General features: G+C 43.6%; 2 protein-coding genes across 3 annotated transcripts in view; both read right to left on the minus strand.

Annotated features, from left to right (window-relative positions):
• gripap1 (GRIP1 associated protein 1) overlaps positions 1 to 13,606 on the minus strand; it is a 102,916-nt gene extending 89,310 nt beyond the window's left edge. For both annotated transcript variants that reach the window (XM_063208710.1, XM_063208709.1), the window contains exons 1-11: positions 13,371 to 13,606; positions 12,178 to 12,244; positions 11,492 to 11,553; positions 11,091 to 11,117; positions 7,363 to 7,470; positions 6,339 to 6,504; positions 3,015 to 3,181; positions 2,379 to 2,427; positions 1,575 to 1,645; positions 1,151 to 1,198; positions 984 to 1,015 (exon numbers count right to left, since the gene is read on the minus strand). In XM_063208710.1, the coding sequence (XP_063064780.1) occupies positions 984 to 1,015; positions 1,151 to 1,198; positions 1,575 to 1,645; positions 2,379 to 2,427; positions 3,015 to 3,181; positions 6,339 to 6,504; positions 7,363 to 7,470; positions 11,091 to 11,117; positions 11,492 to 11,553; positions 12,178 to 12,244; positions 13,371 to 13,412 (839 nt within the window). In that variant the 5' untranslated portion in view covers positions 13,413 to 13,606. The remainder of the gene's footprint in view (positions 1 to 983; positions 1,016 to 1,150; positions 1,199 to 1,574; positions 1,646 to 2,378; positions 2,428 to 3,014; positions 3,182 to 6,338; positions 6,505 to 7,362; positions 7,471 to 11,090; positions 11,118 to 11,491; positions 11,554 to 12,177; positions 12,245 to 13,370) is intronic.
• Positions 13,607 to 14,687: 1,081 nt separating this feature from the next.
• On the minus strand, positions 14,688 to 18,118 carry mon1ba (MON1 secretory trafficking family member Ba; the record flags this gene model as incomplete). The annotated part of the gene is made up of 4 exons (XM_063209462.1): positions 14,688 to 15,292; positions 15,499 to 15,643; positions 16,828 to 17,620; positions 17,872 to 18,118. Coding segments are annotated over 4 exons (1,419 nt in total), but the record flags the coding sequence as incomplete, so codon positions are not given.
• Positions 18,119 to 22,048: the final 3,930 nt, after the last annotated feature.

The raw sequence follows: 22,048 nt of genomic DNA on the forward strand, positions 1-22,048 counted from the left end.
ATAAAGAGAGAATCTTGTATGCTATCATTCATGTCTAATTACGCCACAACTTTTTAAATTAATAGCAAGAAGCCTTTGTTAGTGGTAGAATTACGTTTCAGGTGGCTAGTCAACTAGCTTTGAGTTTGTAATGACTGATTTAGCTGGCTAGCTACTACTAGGCCCCAGGTGTGAATGGCCATTCATGCTGTCTATTGTCTTTTAAAATGGCGTTTGTCTTGCATTTAATCTCATGTAGTAGGCCTACTTGACCAAAAAGAAACTGATGTTGTACCATCTAATTATGCCCCAACTTTTAGAAGTAGGCTACTAGTGGAATATTACGTTTTACATAGCCAGCTGATTAGCTTTGTGATTCATTCTAGGGACTGGGCTCAACTGAATGAGTTAGTTCGCCCCCTGTTGTCACGGAGGTGAATTGACGTCATTAAAATCTCCTCCTCCCTCCCCCCTTGCCCCACTCTTGAATTTTCGGCGGGAAAAAAAAACACCACGCCCTTTCGCACGCATTCGCATGTAGGTCGACTATGAGGCAATACCCCCCGCTGACAGTACGTCTATGCTTTACCCCGCAATCGGCACCGCGTGACTATGCATCAGCCTTAAGGCCCGGGACATGCTTGCTGCGTGACATCAATCACGTATGCAATCACATTCGACCGAGTGCTCACACCTTCATCAGAATGATTAGAGCACTAGGCACAGTAGTGGTAACGTCTAGGGGGCAGATAGCCAACGGGCTTTTATCAATATTTCGATGTTTGGGTCCATCACGACCTCAACATTAAAGTTCGGACGTTCGCCCAAAATTGACATTAAAGTATGCATGGCAAAGTGTTTGTGTACCAAAAGTTTACATGCATGCGTATCCTGCAGCAAGCATATCCCGTTCTGGCCTTAAACTTCAACACAATGTGTCCTTCTCTGTCCATTTCACTATGTGCAGAGGGCCTCCCCACCTAGTGACAAGCCCCATAACTTACCTCTCCTGCTTTTTCTTCAGTTTATCCGTGAGCTAAAAACAAACACACAGAAGACAAACAACATCAGACATTCACACTGCCATGGCAACAGCAGTAGCAGAGCAGCAGGCCCGAGCCAGTAGTGAGAATGTGCAGAGACTGAACACAAGGGAAGAGCCAGGGGTTACCTTTGCCAGTTCCTCATTAAGTTTGCTCACATCTGCCTGTTTGGATGACTGGTGAAAGAAAACAGAGATAGAGATACAGAGAGAGAGAAAGAGAGAAAGAGAGAAAGAGAGAGAGAGAGAGAGAGAGAGAGAGAGAGAGAGAGAGAGGTGAATATGCAAAGAGAGAGAGAGAGAGAGAGAGAGAGAGAGATGTGAGAAACAAACAAGCAAGCAAACTAGCTCCAAGACACAAAATAAAACATCAGTTCTGCATTTCACTACTTCAGAAAAACAGAGTAGGTGTCAGTGAAACGGGGTGGAAAATGCTATTCACTCAACAACATGTCATATTTCAGAAAAGTTTTGCTCAGGGGTGAGAGGGCTGTGGCTAGTGGTGATGTGGCTGACGGTAGCAGTGGCACAGTTTCAACAACTTTCCTCTCACCTCAACCGTCTGAAGCTGTTCCTTAAGCAGCAGTTTTTCTTCCATCTCAGTTTGGAGCTTCAGTTCGACCTCTGGTGGCAACAGAAAACACTCAGCATGAGCACCAAAACACACAGCAAAGTCTTCTCCACTCAGACCAGTTTCTTTAAGTCTCTCTCTATCGATCTTCTGAATCTGCATAACGCTCCTTTCAACTAAGTGTGTACAACCTACCAGATAGGCCACATTGAGGCCTGTTGCTACCATCTTTGTCAACACACAGTGGAGCACCAACACTTCCGTCGTGGTTGAACTGCAAGTAATGCTGCGATGAACAGGGGGTTGCAACTGCTAATAGCAATCTAAAAGTATAAACAATGTACATATTTTAAATACATAGGGCTGTGCTATAAGTAGGGATTCAGTTACTACTGCTCTGTGGAGCGGTAATGGACTGTTCATGGTTTAGTGAAAATGAGGGGGAATCTCTCAGTTCTGCCTTTGGTGGAACATGAACCCGTCTCTGAGGGAACTTCTGAAACTGTACTTGCACTGCAGAACTTCAAGTAAAGGCATACACGTGTTTTTGTGTTTGTACTCAAATGCACTGTTGTAGCAACTGAGGGATAGAAGTTCCAAAGTCACAAGAGCCGAGGTGCTCTTTGAGAAGGTGAGATGGAGAGAGGAAGGATACCTCCTCCAGCCAAAAAAAACAACAACAACAAAAAGAAAGAAACAGGGCTTGGCTGATCTCTGTGGGTATTGCCTCCTGTGTTCAGCTCTGAAGAAGTTGGAACAGGGAAAGAGAGAAACACCTCAACTCACCACTCAGCTCATTCACCCGCTGCTCCAGACTGGCACACTTGCCCTCCGCCTGCAGCCAAGACAGAGAGAGAGAGAGAGAGAGAGAGAGAGAGAGAGAGAGAGAGAGAGAGAGAGAGAGAGAGAGAGAGAGAGAGAAAGAGAGAGAGAGAGAGAGAGAGAGGAGGAACAGAGAACAGGGAAGAGAGAGAGAGAAGGGAAATGGTGGAAGGGTTACAAAAGGACAGAGACAGGCAGATAACAACAAAACAAACCCAATTAAGCCTGCAAGCTTTTTTAAGCACAATATAAACTGAGAAATGGGTGCACCAGCCCATCTGTGTATTGCACTGATTGAATCATTTTCTGCTACTGAGGAAAAATAAGTATGACAGTGCATGACAAATACTTAGAATACAAAGAATTATAAATTCACAAGACGAATCCAATTATGACGGACATTATATTACATACATTACACTTCAGACATAATGTCGGGGATGGGATATCGGACAAACACTGTACATTTCATAATAAAAACGCAAAACGCTGTATAATAGTTCATCTCTGGATGATACACATGAACACAATACATCTCAAATTCAGCCTTTTCTTACAGACATTTGGTTTTGGTGACCCTGTATGTTTTCGCCCATTCACCTGCACGAGCCTCTCTCCATCCTCTGTGCTGGCGCCCCCTGTGGCGTCTGAGTGCATCTGCAGCCCATTACTGTCCACAGCAGCACCATCAACCACCGTGGCAACGCCGTCAGTGACCTCAGATCCCCGTGGGCTCCTCGTCTGGCTCTCCAAGCGCTCTTGAAGGGCTGAGTGGAAAACACGCACAGACACACGAACACAGAGAATTGAACATCAACAAACCTTAACCAAGGACCATAAGCACACATATGAATACAAGGAGGGCTCTAAATTAACACCAGCCAACTAACCAAACACTGGTGAAAATTCAGTTTGGCTGGTAGAAAAGAAAACTTACCAGCCACTTAGGCTTGTGATGAAAAAAGTTATTTAATAGCCCTGAATACAAATAACAGAAATAGCAATGCAACCATCTCCCAAACAAATCACTGATGGCCTCTATCACGTGGGGGAAGAGCTACTGCATTTTGGGTGCTGACTAAGGAAGGTCATAAATTGGCTTCTCTATCTCTCTCTCTCTCTCTCTCTCTCTCTCTCTCTCTCTCTCTCTCTCTCTCTCCTCTCTCTCTCTCTCTCTCTCTCTCTCTCTCTCTCTCTCTCTCTCTCTCTCTCTCTCTCTCTCTCTCTCTCTCTATCTCTCTCTCTACCTCTCGCTCTCCCTCTACCTCTATCTCTCTCGTACTGCAGCAAAACTCAAAGTTTAAGGCTTTGTCTTTTCTCCCTCCCCCCCTCTTTAACAGCCATCTGTATCTAGCAGTAGAGTTTATAGCCTCAGTGGATAGTGTTCTTTAACAGGGCACTGCTTACTTTTACTCTACACGGCAGGGCCAATGTCTGGCAGTGATATTGTACAGAAAGACGCCAGACCACAGTCGCAGCGCATCCAAAATCATTAACACATTATTATAAAATCGCCCAATGAAACGACTGGCCATTCTTCACCGCCAAACAGCTCGAGGCAGACTTAAACAGCCGAACCGATCCATATGTTACGAGCTAACACTGCTGTTCTGGCCCCCGGGAGCGGAGTAAGGGGAGAAGATATACTCCACCACTGCGGGTCGCAGACCATTTATCATGATAACTCAAAGCACTTTAACAATTCTGTTTTTTGCTACGCTTGTGCGTTTGTCTGTGTGTGGATCCAATGCCCCACAGCTTACATGGCTAAATGTTTAACTGTTAAAATAGTCCATGCCTGTTTATCCCCACAGTTTAAAAAAAGTAAATACATAGGAAGTTCGCACAGTCCATAATAGGAACACAAGTAGGTTTTCCTGTTGACATACATAAAAGCCTCAATTCTGGGATTTTGGAAGTTGTCAGTGAATTGTCAAAACACCAAAAGTTAAAAAACACTAAATCTAAGCCCCCCACATTTGGGTTTGCATGCCCACCCACGGGGACCCCGGTTCGAGTCCGGCCGGGGTCATTTCCTGATCCTCCCGTCTCTCTGTCCCATTCGCTTCCTGTCAGCACCTTCACCTGTCCTGTCAAATAAAGGCATAAAATCCCCTAAAAATATATATATATATAAAAAAACACTAAATCTGCACTCACTAAATGCACACAATTCCCAATTCCCAAGTATTCAAAATTCTGTCCCATCATCCAAAATGTCAACCAAGTCGTGTGTTTGGGCAGCTATCCACACCCCCGAACCTGTTTGGTTAAGCCAACCAAGAGAACACAGAAATTATGTTAACAAGGCTACAGGCTTTGGCGGGAGCTAGAGAACTTGTCTTTTTAACGATCCATTTAATGTTCTACTATCAGAAACCCATGACGGTTCAAGGTAATGACTAAAAAAAGTTGAAGACTTCCACTATAAGCAGTAGTGACGAGTCAAAAACGTATATATACACTTATCAACAACTAAAGCCGGGCATACACTGTGCGATATTTTCAATCGTGGGTATTGAGCTCCTTCTCACACTGCACGAGGGAATTTAACGATTTAAAAAGTTCATATCTCACGACTCACGTCCTCACACTATACGAGCCGACAGTCGGATGCGAGCAGAATGCCCCCACTGTGCGACACGACAGGCATGTTTCCCGTGTCTGCAGAGGAGGGAACATGCGCACCTGAGGTGGAGATGAGGACGTGCTCAAGGGCGAATTACGCTGCCCTATCAATTTGTGCATGTGTAGTGTCGAATTGGGTCGTAGCACTGCTTTAACTGTGCGATTTACTCACGAGGGACGACCAGGATTTCAAACAGTTTTGATTTTCTTGCGACCCTGCGATTGCACGATCGCAAGGTGGAATCGCTTGTCGTTACCCCATGTACACTACAAAATGCGAGACTCACGATTTACCTGCGATTGAGCAAGCAATCGGCCCGACTCACAAAAAATCGTGACAGTCGTGGCAAATCGTGGCAAAAGTCGCACAGTGTAAGCCCAGCTTTATATAGATATACTTAGCAACAAGTAGACAATGAGATATTTTCAGGACTTCAAGTTTGCTAGTAAAACTTGAGTAATCTCGCTTTTATATCTGACTATACAAAATGTGTCATATGCGCTGCTACTTGTGAGACGGCTTCCAGCGTGAGACTGCAGCGAGATTTAACTACTGGTTATCCATATTTCAACAATAAGTTGTCTTACACAAAGCATTGCTTCTGCACTATTAGACGACTGCTCACCTGATGAATCATGTCCCAATGTGCAATAAATGGCAATGTTTGTTGACTACACTGACCATGACACCATACACACTCCTCATTACATATTGAATGTCAACAGAAATGTCCTTCAGCTCTAGCCAAGATTAAAAAATAATACATTGCATGAGTAAGTGATTTTTGTTTTGTCAGGTCGTTTGTGGGACAAAGTCCAAGATGGTGGCTTAGTGACTAAGTTAATGCTTGATTCATAAGTCACCGTGCTATTTTGTTAAGTCATGTGACTTTTCTAACAGGAGATTTTGAAAGCCAACACCCCAGGGCAAGTAAGTAAACCGTATATGTGGAATATCCCCAGCCTGTATGCCAAACAGTTTAATGGGCAATAATGAAGTCTAAGTCTAAGTCAAACTTGCTACAGTACTTTTGTGTACAAAAAATAAATCAGACTGACTCAATAACCTTTTAATTTAAGCCACTGAATGGCTTTTAGTATGTTCTCCTCCAACTATTTATTCTTCAACCAAAGCACACCTTTGCACAAACCCCAGGCCGTCTGAATTCCCATCTTCACATTTAGCTTTTCTTATCCAGTCCCCAGTGTGTTTGTGTGAAAGAAAACCCAGTGAAAACAGTAGCCCTTTCAATTACTTAGTAGTAGAGGCACAGGTGCTCTGTGCTGGTCCAGTACCTGCCATCTTCTTCAGCAGGGCGGCGTTCTCAGCCTGGAGCCGGAGCAGCTCCCCGTCCGTGGGCCCCGGGGAGGAGGTGGTGGGGCTGGGGGCCGCGGCTTGCAGGCCCTTGCCATCTCGCAGAGACTGGTTGTCCTGCTCCAGCTGCTCGATCTGGGAGCAGAGCTGAGGGGGAAAAAAAACAACCAAAAAAACACACATAGGATATGTGCAGATGCAGACACAGACACAGACACAGACACAGACACACACACACACACACACACACACACACACACACACACACACACACACACACACACACAGACACACACACACACACACACACACACACACAGAAGACACACACGACACACACACACACACACACACACACACACACACACACACACACACACACACACACACACACACACACACACACACACACACACACACACACACACACACACACACACACACCAAAGGGATTTATATTCAGAGTGTGTGCCAAATATACAATTGCCTGGAGGTTGTAGAATAATACAAAGGGATTTATAGGTGTTGGAGATCAAACAGTGAAATAGAAGGCTGGAGATAAATATTGCCTTGGCATTCATTGACGTTGGGCATATGTTTTCAGTCCAGTGTTATATGCTCTTGAAAAAAATCCATGAACATACAGCATATACATTCACATCTTGTTTATATGAACAGGTATGAATTCCCATCCAAATGCAAGCTAATATGCTTATATTTGCAGCACATATTTGCATAGGGATATTATGCATTATGCATGTTACGTAAAACCTTCCAAACGTGTAATAACTGTAAAAATGATGCCGTTACACAAGAATTGCTCATTCAAAACATCTGCAGGCTATTCAGTGATTATGTCATCGTGGAGGGAAACGCGAGAAGGGCTTGTTGTCCTTAGCTGTGACTAAAGGGGGCTGGGGGCTGGGGATTGAGTATAGAGGATAGAGCAGGGAGTGGGTGTTGGGCTCGGAGGATGGGGTAAGGGGGGGTTTCAAGTTCCAGTACCTTGGACAGCTCCTGCATCAGGGTGCTGTTCTGCAGTCTGAAGTCGTCCTCCTGGCTGTGCAGCTTCCCCTGTAGCATCTCATTCTCGCTCAGCAGGGCCTCCACTTCCTGCAAAGGGGCACACAGCCAGCCAATGGCCGACCTGATTACTGACAGTTACCCCTGAACACAGCTAATGGCAGACAAGATTACTGGCAATCACTGCTCCACATAGACTCCAGACAGAGCCCACACTGTGGTTGATAGATGGATGACTGACACACATCCTGATGCACTCCCATCACTGTCAATCAAAAAAAAGATCAGTGCAGAGCACAATCCAAGCCACACACAAAAAAACACCACAGTCCACAATATTAGCACTACACCTGGAAAGAATTCTGAGAAACACAAGACAAATGTATGTGCCTCCACATATCAGAATTAACCCGACATACAGTATAAAATCCTCAGTAATCAAAGAAAGAAAACAGTCACAGATCCAAGTTCAAGCAGCACGAGGCAGAGGAGCAATCCTTTTAATGATGACAACAAGCCCTCGTGTTTAATTCTCCTCAATATTGACATACACACACAAGGCTTTTATCCACTGAGCAAATATACCATCATCTTTAACATTGTTTAACACTGCCTGTGAGCTGCATTTATTTGAATATGAAAGGTGAACACTGATCACATGAGGACCAAAAGCAGCACGGTCTATCTTAAAGTGTACCTCTGGGATTTTGGACACCAGACCTCATTTCCGAGTCAGCCAGGGTGTAAACAATGTGTCCAGAACGTTTTTTTCACATTCCATGCAGTCCTTGTGAATTCTCATATCCATGTTGCTAAGCTAGCGCAAGTGAACGGAAATGGGTAGCCTGCCCCCAAAAATAGTCTTATCCAGTTGCAACAACATTCAAAACAACCCCATTATTATGCCAGACTGCAAGTGTAAATACTTGTCTTGATAGAATGAAGTTTGAAATTAAACCAACATTGCAATCATGTTTGATCACCATCAGCAATTTGTGTTCCGGTTTGAAAGCTTGACAGCCGCGGAGTGATATTCCTAGTACAAATCCTAGCTTCGTTTGACACATCCATAACTTTTCCATAGAGCGAACTCCAACATCTTTGAAGTTTGTAAAACTGAACGGTTTTCCCCTCTCCCTGACCTCGCTCGCAAACATCAAGAGTAATGCTTTCTGTCCGACTTTGTCAATCTTTCGTAACATTGAAACATATGCCATAACAATGTTTGGTTGTTACTAGATAACCCGTGTCTACACAGCATGTTGGCGAACAGAACGCACACTCTTCTCCCTTTCATCCTCCCATTCCATCTCGTCTCAAAAAAACATTCCATGTAATAATAACTAGAGCTACATATTTCACAATGTCAAGCCAGATCACATAGCGTTGCGTAACGTATGAGTCCATACGGCAAATCATTTCTAATGCCATTTGTTATAGCAATTACACAAAATAACAGTAAAGCATTACAACATGCAAATCCAAAAAGTTTGCAAAAGTGAACGTTATTCCCCTCTCCCTGACCTCGCTCGCAAACACCAAGAGTAATGCTTTCTGTCCGACTTTGTCAACCTTTCGTAACATTGAATATGCCATGACAATGTTTAGTTGTTACTAGATGACCAAATTTAGGCCAAAATTAGGGTTTCCACATTTAACACATCCTTGCAACGCTAATGTCCATAGGGTAACACAATATCAGCATGGCATTCTTTAAAAAAAAAAAAGAAAAACAGTTTAAGCAATCAAGTTCCGTCTGAAGTTGAACTTATCAGAATATAATCATGGGGGTATCAGGGCAGGGAAAGCTTATCACAAACACACATTTATGCACTTTATCTTTTACTGTACTTTTGCCTTCACTCAATGTACCAACCCAAGCTTTAAAAAATGAAAATCCTATCTGATCTTAATTCAGAATTCAGAACTGCAGATATCAGCAACAAGTGAGCAGTCTGTAATACTGTATCACAAACTGAGTCATTTTTGCTTAGGTTTGCTACAAGGAATAAATAGTTTGCTAACTATGGAATAAAATATCATACAGTGCAGATTATTGCAGATATTAATGGATGCTGTCAGATAACACCTTTGAGTCCAGTGTTTAGCTACATTATCCTAGACTTGGCAAGAGCTACACTCAACTAATGGTAACTGCTAGACTGCTGAAACTCAATATGTTTCCAATGACATTGTAGGCTAAGGTTGCTCTTCAGAGTGAAGTACAGCACACCCAGAAAAAACTGTTAAGGACACATGACATCAATGATCCTCATTTTGTCATTCACCGAGTTATCAGGTTTATTTTACATTCTTCAACATTAAAGATGGCCTCTCAACGTCATTTAATTAATATTGCCGTGTTCCCAATTGTTATTGAATGTGTTACGCGTTGGTCCTGTTTTAAAAAACGTTCTGGTTGCTTTGTTTCAAGACGTTTTTGCAAGCTGGCAAGGTGGCTTGTGGAGAAACGAGAGAGTGTTCCGTGTTTCTCGTGGAAATGCGTCTCTGATTGGCTCACTCCTCCTGCTCTCAAAGAAACGCGTCTCTGATTGGCTCAGTCCTCCAGTTCTTGGAGAGAATGTAATGGGAAACAGAGTCGCCACTTCCCCGGGTGGTACTGCACTATAGGGGCGCCAACGGAGGCGTGCAGGCTCCATTCAGGGCTGTGCTCTTTCGACAGCGACCCCTAGGCGAGCTGCAGGCACGGAGCAACCGGAGTGAGCAGGCTTTATGTATGAGGCTTTGTGCTGTGTGTGTACCTGAGAGTAGCAACCAGCTGATAGCTAAGCTAAGCTATGTTTCGGGCCACCAGACGTTGCTTGTTTTGAAAACAAGCAGAAAAAAATTACTCGACATGTTTTTAGATAAATGGGTCGATATAAACCTTAGTGGGCAACGCCTTCTTTCGACGTGACGAAACACAGAAAGGCTTTCGTGATTCGCTCGTTTCTCTGCATTATTTATGTAAATTGGGAAACACCGGGAAACACAGCCAGGAGAGTTGACGCACCGCTATGAGAGCCTTGCAAGTGAGTTTAACTTGGGGTGACCGTCCAATCTTCGAAAGGAGTGAGTAAAACTGAGTTTTATCGGAAGTTGGCCTTTAAAAAATGAAAATCCTATCTGATCTTAATTCAGAATTCAGAACTGCAGATATCAGCAACAAGTGAGCAGTCTGTAATACTGTATCACAAACTGAGTCATTTTTGCTTAGGTTTGCTACAAGGCTTCATGCCGCCTAACTATGGAATAAAATATCATACAGTGCAGATTATTGCAGATATTAATGGATGCTGTCAGATAACACCTTTGAGTCCAGTGTTTAGCTACATTATCCTAGACTTGGCAAGAGCTACACTCAACTAATGGTAACTGCTAGACTGCTGAAACTCAATATGTTTCCAATGACATTGTAGGCTAAGGTTGCTCTTCAGAGTGAAGTACAGCACACCCAGAAAAAGCTGTTAAGGACACATGACATCAATGATCCTCATTTTGTCATTCACCGAGTTATCAGGTTTATTTTACATTCTTCAACATTAAGACTCATGATTAATTAATTTTGTCCTGAAGGAAATGTGTCCTGAATGTGCATACAACTGCAGCATAACACTCAACACAAAACATCCAGCACTTACAGTACAGACATTAACTTTTAAAATGGCATTTTTAGAACAGCTCTATGCCAAGTTCTCAAACAGCCTTACCTGAGCTTTCTTGCTCTTGTTCAGTGCCTGTGGGGAAAAAAACACATATAAAGCCATGGTCAGAATAGAATCTAAGAAAAGTAAACAAAGCCTGCAAGGTTTCTTGAGGGACATTACTGAATGCTGACCTGATTACCACATTAGACTAATTCACCCTTGACCTAGACTACGCAACCCACAAAATAGATTAACATAAGCATAATTCAATATCTCAAGTCCTAGATGTGCACTCTATCAACCAATTGCTGGAGCCCCCATGATGCCTCAAGAGTGAAACAGTGATTATATTGAGGCCTTGATGCATATGGTTTCAGTCTTTAAAATGTATATCAAGTAACTAAAAGGGTAAACGAATCATAAGTATACAGTTCAGGGAATCCATAAAGCGGTGCATATCTTACTTTCTGTGCTTTGATATAATCCTTCTCCAAGGTTGAGGTCTTCTGTTTGACATTGTTGAGTTCTACAACACAGTGAGAGCATGATTGTAAGCAACCAGACGTACAGAAAATGTCTATTTTCAAAAGCTAATGTGTGTTTTGTTTATGCCAGTTTTCAAACACCAAGGATTCTGGTAGGAAAAAATCTGAAGTACAAGGGGGAGAGGATCTGCACACTGTTTGCAAAATTGGGAGCAACGTTTCGATCATAGATATTTTCGGGCATCTGAAGCAAAAGGGAAAAAAGCTAAAGAAATGCAAAGACATTAGGCCTACAGACAAAGTATACTGTATGCTTTATTCAGCTTGTATTGTTTGTACAAACCCTACTGAATGAAATGCAGAATCAAAGCTAGGCCTAAGTACCGTCTAGGAGAGTGAGTCATGTTTGCTCTGATAATAAGGTATAGTAGTATATCAGCATTTCCCACAGAGCAAGTAGCAGTATGTAGAGCAATGGGCAAAAAGCAACAACACAAAATAAAAGGGGCCAGTTTAAAGTGCAAAGCTTGTACCCCATTGTTAATCAATTTGTGGTGTTCGGTTTTTATTTTGTAGTGCTGTGCCACAGAATGAGGCATGACATGCGAAACACTATGCTGCATTATTCACTCCCATTCTATTTACTCTCAATGTTCACTCCTTACCGGCTGTGTTCTTTCGTAGGTCATCAGAGAGTTGATAGTTCTGTGTTCTTAGCTCAAGAAGCTGAGCCTGCATGCAAATTGGAAAGAATGATATTTTTATGTGAGGTTTCTGAATGCATGTTACTGTTTACTTCCATCCCTTATCATAATGCTTCATGGGATAGAGGACAATCACACCAAATTCACTCAAACAACTGCGCATCAGACATGCATTAGTAATACACACACGTCTATTCAGAGCATGACATTTATGAATGAATGAATTGGATGGACAAAATAGAACCACCAGCCAGGCACTGATTTGGGTGCATCCGCATCTTTCAGGTGAAAGGCAGAAGTGATTTCATCATCGTTTTCAGAAATGCCATCAATAGGTTCAAAAGCATCAATAGGCGAGGATAACTTAACTGCGACAGTGTCTGTTGCGGTGCTAGAACTGTCTTAACGGGGTTTCAAATAACCAAGGATGTCAACAAACAGACAGCAGAGCTCTCAGCTAGATGGCTAACTTTAGCTTAGCTGAACAGCCTCCATGTACCTGACAAGAAATCAGCTAGCCTTGTTTCATTAGCAAACTATCAGACGTGCCCATTTAAAATCCTTCCCTTGGCGTGCTAATGTGTCAATTAAGGTAGTTGGACAGGTGGGGAAGTATATATTTACCCTTATTCAGCATGACACTCTGGCATATTTGTGTGATCAGTGCAAATGAGTCACTATGAGACAGTATGTAGCCGGCTAGCATATCAGGCATAGGATTCAATGGGGGAAATGAGCAACCATGGAGCTGCTTGTTGGTTAGCAAGTCAGCAAGTAGTCTGGCTGTGAATATGCTTTACATCATGAATTCAGAACGATGCCACTATTTTGTGACAACAATGCAAGAGAATCTATGCAAGATATGTGTAGTTTGCTGGCGTCCAAAACCAGTCATCTGTTGTCAACGATAACCATCTACAATGCTAGCTACCTAGGCTGCCACCATCATCACAAGCTTGTCAGGCCACCTCCCTCCCTTCGCCGTCAGTCAGCACTGTGTACGAGATTCCAAGGCGTTTTGGCCTCCGAGTATCGACATGCTAATTTTCAAGACCACGGCAGAAAATCATCATATAACCTCAGGTTAATACATTCACCTAAACACATTGCAAACACACAACCCCTAAAGATGACTTATCTACAAGCTCGATTACCTGCATTCGATGGAACTCCTCTTCCGATAGTGCCTGCGCCATCTTCACTGACGGAGTTCGGGAATGAACAGAGAGCGATTGGTCCTAGCGTAGGGTCAAGTCAGGGTGAGGTGGTATGTGATGGAAATTAGCTAGAACTAATCATCAACTGTTCAGTCTTGTTCGCTGTATAAAAACATATCTCAGTGTACAAACTATTCGCTTAACAGAGGTGGAGCGTGGGCTACATCACTGCACAGAAGCCTGAAGTTTCCAGTGTAAACACTGATAGTTGATTGTAATGATTGCACCTGTCCTGCAGATGGAGTTACGACTTTGGATAGGCCTAGCTACTCCTTCAATCTAACAAAAAACAAAAACCACACAGTACAATGCAATGTCAAGTCGTTGAAATGGGTAGGGTAGGCCTAACATTTGTGGAAAAAATAGCTAGGCTACTCTATTTGGAAATGACACCATGAATAGGCCAAGAATGACCACAGTTCACACATGATGAACTTAACATCTGGACACATAGTTGGTTTATTTGCTTGAATGATATGGCAATATACAACCATAAAATCATACAGATAATTCCATCATGAATTAATTCAGAAAAACCTGCATATCATGTGTAAGCGGTCTTAGCTCAAGGATTGACAGTTCGATAGCCTACCTGACTCGCCAAGTTGGTGGCCATTTGGGCTACCCCTTTGCATGGTCAGGCATAGGCCCTACTACAAATGTAAATGCAATTGGGTTGTGTGCAGTGTGCACTTTGAGCTGTGAAGTGCTGTGTTGCAATAACAATACAATGGGAGTTTCCCAAGTGGGCCTTCACTTTCACATTTCCAGTTTCCAGCAGGGCTGTAGTACTCGAGTCCGGACTCGGTCCGAGTCCGGACTCAAGTCCGTTTTTTTATGGACTTGGACTTGTCTTGGACTCGCTATCAATTGGACTCGGACTTGTCTTGGACTCGGACACTGGTCTTGCCAAATTAAGCTTTTGAACTCGACTGGGTCTGTCTTCATATTGTTTTAGAACATTGGCTACCATAAATTCTAGACTGGAGCTTGAAATCCAACAACATACAAGTTTGTCTTCACATCCATGGCATATGGGTTACCTTCAAACATACGCTTTACTGATATTCATCCTTTTCATTGTTTAACACTGACCGGCACGTGACTCAGACTTGACTTAGACTCAAGTCTTTTTGGACTCTCGTCTCGGACTCGAACGTCTTTGGACTCGGACTTGTCTCGGACTTGACTATTTTGGTCTTGGACTCTACAAAGGTGGACTTGACTACAGCCCTGGTTTCCAGACCTCACATGTCCAGCTTCATGTAAAACTGGGTTTCCTGGGCCTGTCTGAATCAATCACTCGCTATTCTGCTCAAAACTTCTGATGTTATGTATTCAGGGCCATTACAATTTTGGTAGCCTAATTGGGAGCCCTATGCAAAGGCTTACTTGGGGTCCCTTTTTTCTCTTGAAATTATTGTGGAGCGGTCCCCTTAAGAGAGATTTTTATAGAAGTATTGCACTTGTCGGTCATTAGGTTTTGCCTCACTCACAAAGTTGTCATTGCTGTCGCTGTCATGTACATAACACCTGAGGGTCCCCTTTCAGCTGGGGGCCCTAGGCAATTGCCTAGTTTGGTTGTCTGTGACAGGCCTATATGTGTTGGCAGTCCAGACAGTGTTTTATAGGAGAGAAAGGCCTCCATCAGGATTCTCCTGTCTGTTGGAGCCGCCGTGTCTATCACTGGAGCCTCCTGTTCTTGTGCTGGGTACGGTGGAGTACTTTGGAGGGCTACGGATGAAAAGTCGATCTTCTGCCTTTTTAATCCATCGCAGTAGTTTGGTCACATGGTTGATGGCAGATGCCTTCGTCACGAAAGGGCAAAAGCAGGTATACAGCTCAAACTTCTCTGTAGTCTGCAAAAAGTGGTAAACAAAAAAGTTGGGCTAAACAAAAATTGATTTTAATTTTCCATTTTATTACTGGCATGTTCTCAGGCTACTTGTGACAAACAGACTCAATAGCCTTTTCAGGTTATTTAAAGTTTTTTGCTTTTTGAAGAAACCCACTTCATGGCAAACAGTTAGGAGTGAGTTAGTAAAACAGTGTTAAAGACCCCTACCCAAGCAAATAAAACTTCCTTCTTTGAAACACGATAGATGATTTTCAGTGGTGGCGTGGTGCTGTGTATCCGGCTGTGCACGTTTCTATACAGATCAAGCAGCCTTGTCCTCTCCCGCCCCACATAGGGTTCCGCCATCAACGAGCTGAAAGAGAAAGAAAAACCACACGCACACTGAGGGCTTTTCTGTAAATAGCACGTCTGAGAAATAATAGTGACTACTGTTTAGGACAAACAGCCCAGCCAAATTGTGTCATGTGAGACACTTCGAACACACAGCATGTGAGCTGAGCTCCCAAGGCACTAGTCTGTCTTGGTGATGCCAAAGTGCCCAGGCACAGATACGGCATGTCTAGCAGCCGACAGGTGGGGACAAAGTGGTCTGTTGTCCCGGGCTCAGGGAGAGGGAGGGCCCAGAAATTGGTGCTCTTATAATGTATGTATTGGGTGTGGGGACCATTTCAGATTTCTTTATCCTGGGCCTGGCCAAAGCTGCAGCGGTCCTGACTGCATGCCTGGCAGAACAAAAGAAGCCTTAAGGCCCTCTCACCTCAGGCCTGTCTCCCAGCATCATGTGTTTCCCATTGCACCACAGCTCAGCACACTATGACTCACAAAGGACCCTCAGTCTACTCTATGTATTTACTTGCATTTTTGCATTAACAGGCACACAGGGTAATTTTATGGGCAATAAACACAGGCTGTAGTCTTCTGTTTATACAAATGATGGAATATTTGCAAGGCAAGTGGGATTTTTATTGGCACCATGATGCCAAGTAATAGCCAGAGTATCGGTGACTCGAAAAGGGGTTGAATTATTTGCAAAGTTATTATTCCCGAGACAGTCACACAGCGGAACAAACAGAATTTAGAAATGTTGCTTACGCAACTTGGAATGCAAAACCATCATTAGTTACTTTAGTCCATTTGCATAGACCAGACTTTTTAAAACACAGCTAAGTCTGAGTTTGTTTTTAACCTTATAAGTGTTACATAATACATTATTTGTATATATTACTTTGGATTGTGGTTTTTCAACTCACAACAGGGTAAAACACATATTCTGTATTCACTTTGCCACCCTCTGTGGGCTATAGCTACGTTTCATAAGTTTGGAGAAGTGGGCTCTCTCTCTCTCTCTCTCTCTCTCTCTCTCTCTCTCTCTCTCTCTCTCTCTCTCTCTCTCTCTCTCTCTCTCTCTCTCTCTCTTTAAATACTTAGAATGAGAGTCATTGCCATTTTCTACCTGCAGAGTGTTCAAAAGCAAAAACTGCTTAGTGTTGGTTTAATGGGGATGTAGTAACATGAACCTCTATGTAGTCTACACACCTGGTGAACTGTGGCAGCTGGTGGTGTTTGTCGGGAATGTTGAAGGGCATGTACATGAAGTGCCTCAGGTCTGGCACGCCAACCTGACTGGCATGGTAGGACTCAGCCCTTGCAATGTCAGCCAGAACATTCTGAGCCCTGAAGCTCTCCTCGATCTTCCTCTTGCACTCTGCCGCAGCGAAGAACGCATTGCGGTCGGTGGTGATGAGGAGAAGGCACACTGTGCAAGCGGGAGGGTCCAGGAAGGCCACGTAGGCATAGAAATAGCAGTCGGCGTTGAAGAGTGGCAGGCAGATCGGCGTCCAGATCTCTCCTCCGTGGAAGGCTGAGGAGGACGTGATGAAGTTGAGCACCAGGAGAAGGTCGATGGGCTTCAGCCTGGCGTCCTCCAGAACCATCCTCTCCTGGACAATGGTGAGCAGCTGATTGTTGGCAATGAGGATGGAGAAGACCAAGTTGGGAGTGGTGGCCCTCTGCATGGCCTGGCTGATGGAGTCCCTCAGGGAAGACGACAGGGGCACGCACTGCACCGCAGAGAGCAGGAAGCTGGGGTCGTGGTCGATGAGGTCTAGCAGGCCGTCCAGGGTCCTCTCGGAGCCCGTCAGGAGGCGACGCAGGTCGTAGTTCTGCTTCTGTTCGAAGATGCGGTTGATGCTGGCCTGTGTGAGCATGCTGACGATCTGGTAGTGCACGTACAGGAGTTCGGTGTGCAGCTGATGCTCGCACTGCTTGTTGTTGGATACCAGAACGAGCACCAAAGGGCCTTGCTGCATGAAGACAACTGTATGGTCATCTGCAGGAGGAAGTACAAATGCAGTGTATGATATCTTCAATTAGGTGTCAGGCGCGTCAAAGCAAAACAATGTATGAAACCACTAACAGTAACAAAGCTGTGAGGGTTTCACTTCTACCATTTCTAGGTCATGGCAACAGATACGTCATGGCTGTTGGCAGGATATACAGTAAATGAAGAACATACGTATGGCACTCAGAATAACTCAAGTGTGACTGTGCAGTGTGACTGGTGGCCATGTATGTTTATACCTGAGTGGATGGAGCGGATGGTGTCATCCCCACTCTGGACGAAGGACACCAGTGCCGTCATGACACCCATCGTCGTCGAGAGCGCTTCCTCGTTGCCATAGCGAGAGTAAATAGGCTTGCCTGCTTCGCTCAGGACGAACACATGCTTCCTGTGTCCTCTCCAACTATCTGTCATCACTTCCTCTTCGTGATTGCAGAAGGGAGAGGGAGGAGGGGAGGGGGAGTGGGAGTGGGAGGGGAGACCTCCGTCTTCCTGCTGCACTGACTGCAGCTCCTCAGCCTGTTCCTGTACAATTTCACCTGCTCCATGTAACCCATTGCCTGTGCACTCCTGCAGTGAATCATTAGCCTCTGTGGAAGACTCCATGGCACCCTTACAAGGCAGGCTGGACGCGAAGACGTGTCACCACAAAAAAACGTGTCACTGCAAAGAAGTGTCACCATGTGTTCTACTTTGCAGCGTCATGAAATGTTATTCATGTCCGCAAAGCTTGCCAGTAACTGGGGGTGATCTGGATCTGAAACTCACAAGACACAAGGGCTTAATTACAAAACTGATCCTTGAAAAAAAGTCATGGTTGGTATCAAATTATTTGTATTGCCAGTCCATTACTCATCTAAGGTGGATTAAAACTTGGCCTTGTATTCAAAGTGTCAAGTACACGTTTTAGAATCTTTAAGACACTATTTGACCCAGCCAGCACTTGAATAAATTGAGGTTTTGGTGAAGTGCACTTTCTGATTCCAAGTCTACAAAGCAGTATCTATTCAGAGCCAATTTCTGAATAGTTATAATAATATCCCATGGGGTACTTTTTTACACAGACACAAAGCATTCAATTTTTGCATTAAGTCTTGAATAACAGTTCCGTTCCTGTGGCATAATAATGTAAACAAAGAGACTGTACTCACATGTGCTGATTAAAAGTCTGCAGGGAGGGGAGGTAGTAATTTACAGCAGACAGCTCTATCTGTAACCTCCTGGCTACACTAACAGAAGGCAGAAGTCGACTTAGAGCAGCAGCAGCAGCTTCTTCTCCCTCTGAGTGTCTGTGTCCATTGTGGTGGCCTAGAGAGAGTGAATGTGACTCTTGCTTCAAAATAAAAGTCATCGGACAGCAGCAGCAGGTCAGTTGATACACCGGACTGTGGTCTGGAGATTTCACACAAGTGTCCATTGTGTGGGTTCCCTGCACCCGCTATAAATGGTCCAGGCAGTATACATGGCTAATGACGTTGGCACACAACACTTTCCAGGACATTGGTGTCATCAGCAAAAAAGAACTGTGTGATGCCCACTGAGTAAAGTCACATTACTACATTTTAAAATAGTGTGCTATAGTATGTCTTTGACCAAAATGCCTAAACAAATAGGCCTATTAAGAAAACACAAATGAAGAAAAAAATGAAACAAAAGCCTCAAAGTGCTATTCCAGGATTACGGATCAGACACATGACACAGACTAAAATTAAGCTGTCAGTGCTTCCTTGATGTGAAGCCTCACTTGCAGCATATAAAGGGGAGTTTTGCATACAGATGCAGTGCCTCCTTTCCATATCATCTCCCACTCTCTAAATATGACAAACCATTTCCCAACTGTTTTACAATGCGCAACAAGACATCATAAGCTTTCACTTTTGGAGAAAAGTTCTGGGAAAACACTACATCAGGCCCATAAACAAGGCATGAAGTCAAATGGAGACACATACAGTACAGGTGTTGGTGACACGTATGCAAATATTTTTAAATGCGGGTATTTTTGTATCTGTTCAAGTGTAAACACGGATAAAAATGTGGATAAAAATACAAACGCCATTGTGACAGGTGCTTTAGTAGCCTGATTTTACCAGACCACATGGAGCACTGAAAAGCACTGCACTTTGAAATGAGCTCTGACCAATCGCTGATAACTGACATTCATGATGTATGTAATTATCCTCCCAAGTGTGTTTGCTTATTGGTCAGTAACACCGGCCGTCTGGTAGATGACTGAAAACCCCCCAGAGAAGCATAATAATCAGACCATTCGTGAATTACGAAGTAAATTCCAAATGAATGTTTTGGCCTGTCAGACTAGTGTTTTTTTTTGTTGTTTTTTTTTGTTTTCATTTTGTAGGGCCTTTTTTATGCCTTTATTGACAGGATAGTATGAGATGCTGACCGGAAGTGAGTGGGAGAGAGAGATAGGGGAGGATTGGGAAATGACCCAGTCCGGACTCGAACCGGTGTCTCCATGGGGCGGGCATGAAAGCCCAAATGTGGCTGGTGTTGTAGTTTTGAAATGCGTATTCTAAAACTGTGGTTACATGTAAGCGAGAGACCAAAACCAATGTGTTTCCAAAAATATCCAACATCCACGTGTAAACAGCTTCACACTTAGCCTGGGAACTCCCATACTGCCTTTAGTTCTACACAATCGTTTCGATCTGAAAGACACTTGTCTCACTTGTGATTAGGTCTGGTGTTAACCAGGTTGCAACTTCACAATGCTTCTATCTTACATTTCACTGTTGATTCAGACACACCTCTAAACCTGTTATGGCAGATTTTAAACTAACTCTAAATGAGTACTTCATGTCATGAAATAATGCTTTAAGTTATTGTTCCTCTATTTTCAAACGAAATAGGACTATGTCAATGAACACATAATTCATTGAATAATTTTCAAATAAACACCTTACGACAATAGTGGCATTTCAGAAACATTATTTTTGTAACATGTGCTGGTCCAGTGGTCTTACACATTGATCATAAGATGAGCTTGCAAGTAACTATGTTCTACCATAGCCCTTTGAAATCCATTGTGTTTCCATAATTTCACTTGTTTTATACGTATCTCACTGCTATTTGTATCGGTTCTTTTTAATACCATTGATAAAGGGGATATTACTGAGCTCATATAGACCTTTACAGTTCAGGCAGACTGGACAGTGCTGCTAGCAAAACCGAAAGGTCGACAGAGGTTAATATGTGAATATATGAAGCACTCTATTTTTTGTCTTTGAGTGACCATTTCAGGTCTGTGGTTGAGTATTGATAGCAACATGACATGTAACAGTTTTAACCATAGCAGGCCAATACGTCCAACAACATGTCCTGTTTCTATTTTAAACAGGTGTGTATGAAATATTAGATCACAGGCGGAATAATTGTGTACCAAAAAAGTCTGCTCATAATCTTGTGAGTGTCTCTGAGTTTTTGTTGCTTATATTTTCTTAACTTACATGTAAAAGAGTTGCTAAACGGTTACTGCTTTCAATTTTCTAGCAAATATCACATGATGAAATGTTAATCCTCCTGCATGCATGTAGAAAACTAGGTGAAGTGTGGGCGTTAAGTTGAAATTAGGTTGTGAGGTTGCATGGGGGGGGGGGGAGTCCACTCAGTAAAATGTGATGAGGGGAAATTTGGTTAGTGTTCCGTGATCATTCAGACACATCAATCATTAGTAGTGTTAATCTAGCTCAGTGCGAGCAACCTGGATTCATGCATAGGCCTATTCCAAATTGCCTGGCTTGCATGGCTTGTGTCCGATTCAACCATGTTGTCCATTTGAATGATCACCTGTTTGAATTGAACAAACAGGTCATTTGGAATGTGTGGCACTGGATTGTGTAACTAATGAAACCATTTTGCTCATCCCTGATCGAGCTCATTAGCCTGACTCAGCCTAGCCCCAGTACCAGCCCATGACTTGTTTGGGCCTTTAAACACACGTCCCCCTCACCAGAGGCAGCCAGCTGGCTGGAAGGATGATGGGATGCTTGGGTACCATGCCTAATTGCCCTGTCTTCTTATTTATAGGGGACTCTAAATATGTGGGTCAGGTGACCAGGGGCGGTTCTAAGGGGTGGCAGGGGGTGGCATTTGCCCCCCCAGAAATATGATTTGCCACCCCAATTAAGAGCCCTGGTTGTGACCAATAGCCTTAATGCTTGACATCATTTCAGACATAGAACTTTAGGTTGCAGGGTTTCACTTTAAGGGATTCACTGTATCACATAAGTGTGTGTGTCGATTATATATTTTTCCCTTAGTGTAGGAGCATGCCCCCCTGAAATACACTTCGCCACCCCTTTGCCACCCCAAGAATAAATGTCTGGAACCGCCCCTGCAGGTGACATGCATGACAGACGGCACAGCAGGCCTACTGTTTATTTCATTCCAAAACATAAA

Source organism: Engraulis encrasicolus, chromosome 10 (genome assembly GCF_034702125.1).
Source record: "Engraulis encrasicolus isolate BLACKSEA-1 chromosome 10, IST_EnEncr_1.0, whole genome shotgun sequence".
In the NCBI taxonomy this organism is placed as follows: domain Eukaryota; kingdom Metazoa; phylum Chordata; class Actinopteri; order Clupeiformes; family Engraulidae; genus Engraulis; species Engraulis encrasicolus.